Source organism: Corvus brachyrhynchos, unplaced genomic scaffold (genome assembly GCF_000691975.1).
Source record: "Corvus brachyrhynchos isolate BGI_N302 unplaced genomic scaffold, ASM69197v1 scaffold454, whole genome shotgun sequence".
Lineage (NCBI taxonomy): Eukaryota > Metazoa > Chordata > Aves > Passeriformes > Corvidae > Corvus > Corvus brachyrhynchos.
This window is the reverse complement of record NW_008237525.1, coordinates 918,458-921,091: the sequence shown is the minus strand read 5'-3', so window position 1 is coordinate 921,091 and position 2,634 is coordinate 918,458. Positions and strand designations below refer to the sequence as shown.

The following is a 2,634-nucleotide window of genomic DNA, read 5'->3' as shown; positions in this document are numbered from 1 at the left end:
AGATACACAAGACCCTTGAAGGGGATGCAGCTGAAACAGCTGACATGACCTGACTAAAGGGATTTTCCATACTATATAATAGCATGTTCAGCAATAAAAACTGAAGTAGAGGAAGAGGTGGGTGTGTGGGGTGTGGCTTCTAGGGTGGGTCTTGCTCGGAGAGGGGCTGGGTGTCAGCCTGCTGGGGGAGGTGCTGATTGATTGCCTTTGCAGCACTTTGCCTTGTGCATCTTCCCCAGGTCCATCAGGAGTACCTGAGCTCAGCCAAGTCCTCCAGCTCAGTCACACAACCTGCAAGCAGGGATGGGCCGCTGCCAGTGAGCCAAGCATACAAATCTGTAGTCTGGGGCTCAGTGACCCCTCTCCACTTTACCTGATGGGATGCTATTGATGTGGGTGATGTTGTCCATCAAGAAGTGTGGTATTCCAAGTACTTTTCCTCTTTCAGGAAACAGTTGCCCTCTAGTTGAGGTGAGCAACAGAAGATTTATTCATGAGAATTAGTTCTCATTTGCTGCTGAAAACCAAACCTGAGGAACTGACCTGTTATTTCAAGGTCATGGGAATGGCCCAGTTTTTGATGTTTTCAGTGCCATTTTCTTAGCTCAGGAATTCTCCAGGTTCGCCATTTTGCACTGATTTTCATAGGAATTGCAGTGTCTTATCTTCAGGCCCCAGACTGAATTAAAGCTCTTCCAAGCCCCCTGTACCCTCTGCCTTCCTGCTACAGGTCTGGTTCTATTTTGGAACTAGCTAGGCAGATGTCTGGGATGTTAATTCTTCTCCCTGAGCTGTAATAAAGGATTCATAGAGTATCTCCCATCATGGTCCTTATACTCTGCACATCAGAATTAGTGATTTTTATGGAGGTGGTGTACTGTTTCCCTGGGAAGGGCATTCTTACCAGTAGCAGAACAGGCTCCATCTTGTGTCCCCCTTAGTCGTGGCCATGCTGCTTGACCAAGGCTGTGTCTCCAGAGCCAACATCATTGCTGTTATTCTTTTATATTCAACTGTCTAGTAAATAAAACAGTTGAGTAATAAAGTAGTTCCAGGGTAGTGAAATGACTGAGGGGTTCCAGGCTTTAGGATGGAGGGTGCTCTGCTCTGGCTTTGCTCTGTAGGCAATAGCTCTTGCAATAGCTCAGTCCTGGGGGACTGAATTGAGGAGACAGCTGTTATGAAATGATGGGATAAAGAAATCATGGTTTATGTTCTAATCAGCGTTCAACTACTACTGCATCCACATAGTAAAGTAACGTCTTACCTTTTGCTAAGGTGGTTTGTGGCCATTGCTGTATTGGTGTTTATTTTGAGACATGGGGGGATGAGAGCTGTGTGATTTCTTTCTTCTAGGAGATGCATCCACAAGTCCTTTGCTACCAAGAGCAACAGCAAGTAAAGAGTTAGATGAGCAAGCAAGAAAAAACATCCCTGGAAAGAACAGAGGGAAGAGGAAAGCAGATACCTCCTCCTCACAGGACAGTGAACTGGAGGTAAATAGAGATCCTCTTTTCTAGAGGTAGCATTGCAGAATAGTGTGATGGTGAACATTTTCCTCCCTTTTTTTCATTCTGTCTCCATGGAAATGGAAGGGGATTATAGAATGGTTTGGGTTTGAAGAGACCTTTCAGGGTCATCTAGTCCAACCACCATGCAATGAACAGGGACATGTTCAAGTAGGTCAGGTTGCTCAGAGCTCTATCCAACCTGGTCTTGAATGTTTTCAGGGATGGGGCATCCACCACCTCTCTGGGCAACATGTGCCAGTGTCTTTACATCTAGTCGAAATTTACTCTCTTTGGGTTTAAAACCATTCCCCCTTGTTCTATCACTACAGGCCCTACTAAAAGTTCTGTCCCCATGGGTTCAAATTGAAAGAGAATAGGTTTAGATTTGATATTAGGAAAAAATGTCTTCCCTGTGAGGGTGGGAAGGCCCTGGCACAGGCTGCCCAGGAAATTAATGGCTGCCCCCTCCCTGGAAGTGTCCAAGGCTAGGTTGGATGGGGATTGGAGCAACCTGGTCTAATGGAAGGTGTCCCTGCCCATGGCAGAGGGGATGGAACTGGATGGCTTTCAAAGTCCACTTCAAACCCAAAGCATCACTTAAATGGGTCTTGGAATCCTAGTGGTGTCATTGAGGAGACATCCGGGTGTCTCTACTACAGCCCCATGCTCAGAGCAGGGCTGTTCCCAGCACTGGGGCTATGGCTTTGTCTGCCTGAGCCACAAAGAGCCTCTAAAGCTGAAGATCCTGTACCTAGACAGTGAGATCCTGTCCCTAGAGATCTGTCCCAGCACTACCACATCCAGCCAGGGAAGAAGGTTTTCTGTCTCCAGTTGGAATTGCCCATGCTGCAAATTTCCCCTTCTTCTTCCACAGCAATTTTCCATCTGCCACTGTTGAGAAGAATTTATCTCTATCTCCTTTGAAGTTCCCTTTCAATTAGTTGTGGTCTCCTGTTATATATCCCTGAGTCTCCTCTTTGCTGAAATAAGCCATCCTTAGCCTCTCCTCTCCTCTGGGCTGCTGACCATCTCGATAGCATTTTGCTGGCAACTCTCATTTCCTCACAGATCTCTGGGACCAGGAATGCAATCTGGGGTAACCTTCCCAGTGCCAGCTGGGTTG

General features: G+C 46.8%; 1 protein-coding gene across 4 annotated transcripts in view; it reads left to right on the top strand.

The window, feature by feature from the left end:
• Nucleotides 1-2,634, top strand: part of EYA3 (EYA transcriptional coactivator and phosphatase 3) — a 40,935-nt gene that overhangs the window by 28,056 nt on the left and 10,245 nt on the right. For all 4 annotated transcript variants that reach the window (XM_008631599.2, XM_017731569.1, XM_017731570.1 and 1 more), the window contains one exon: nt 1,357-1,496. In XM_008631599.2, coding sequence (XP_008629821.1) covers nt 1,357-1,496 — 140 coding nt within the window. The remainder of the gene's footprint in view (nt 1-1,356; nt 1,497-2,634) is intronic.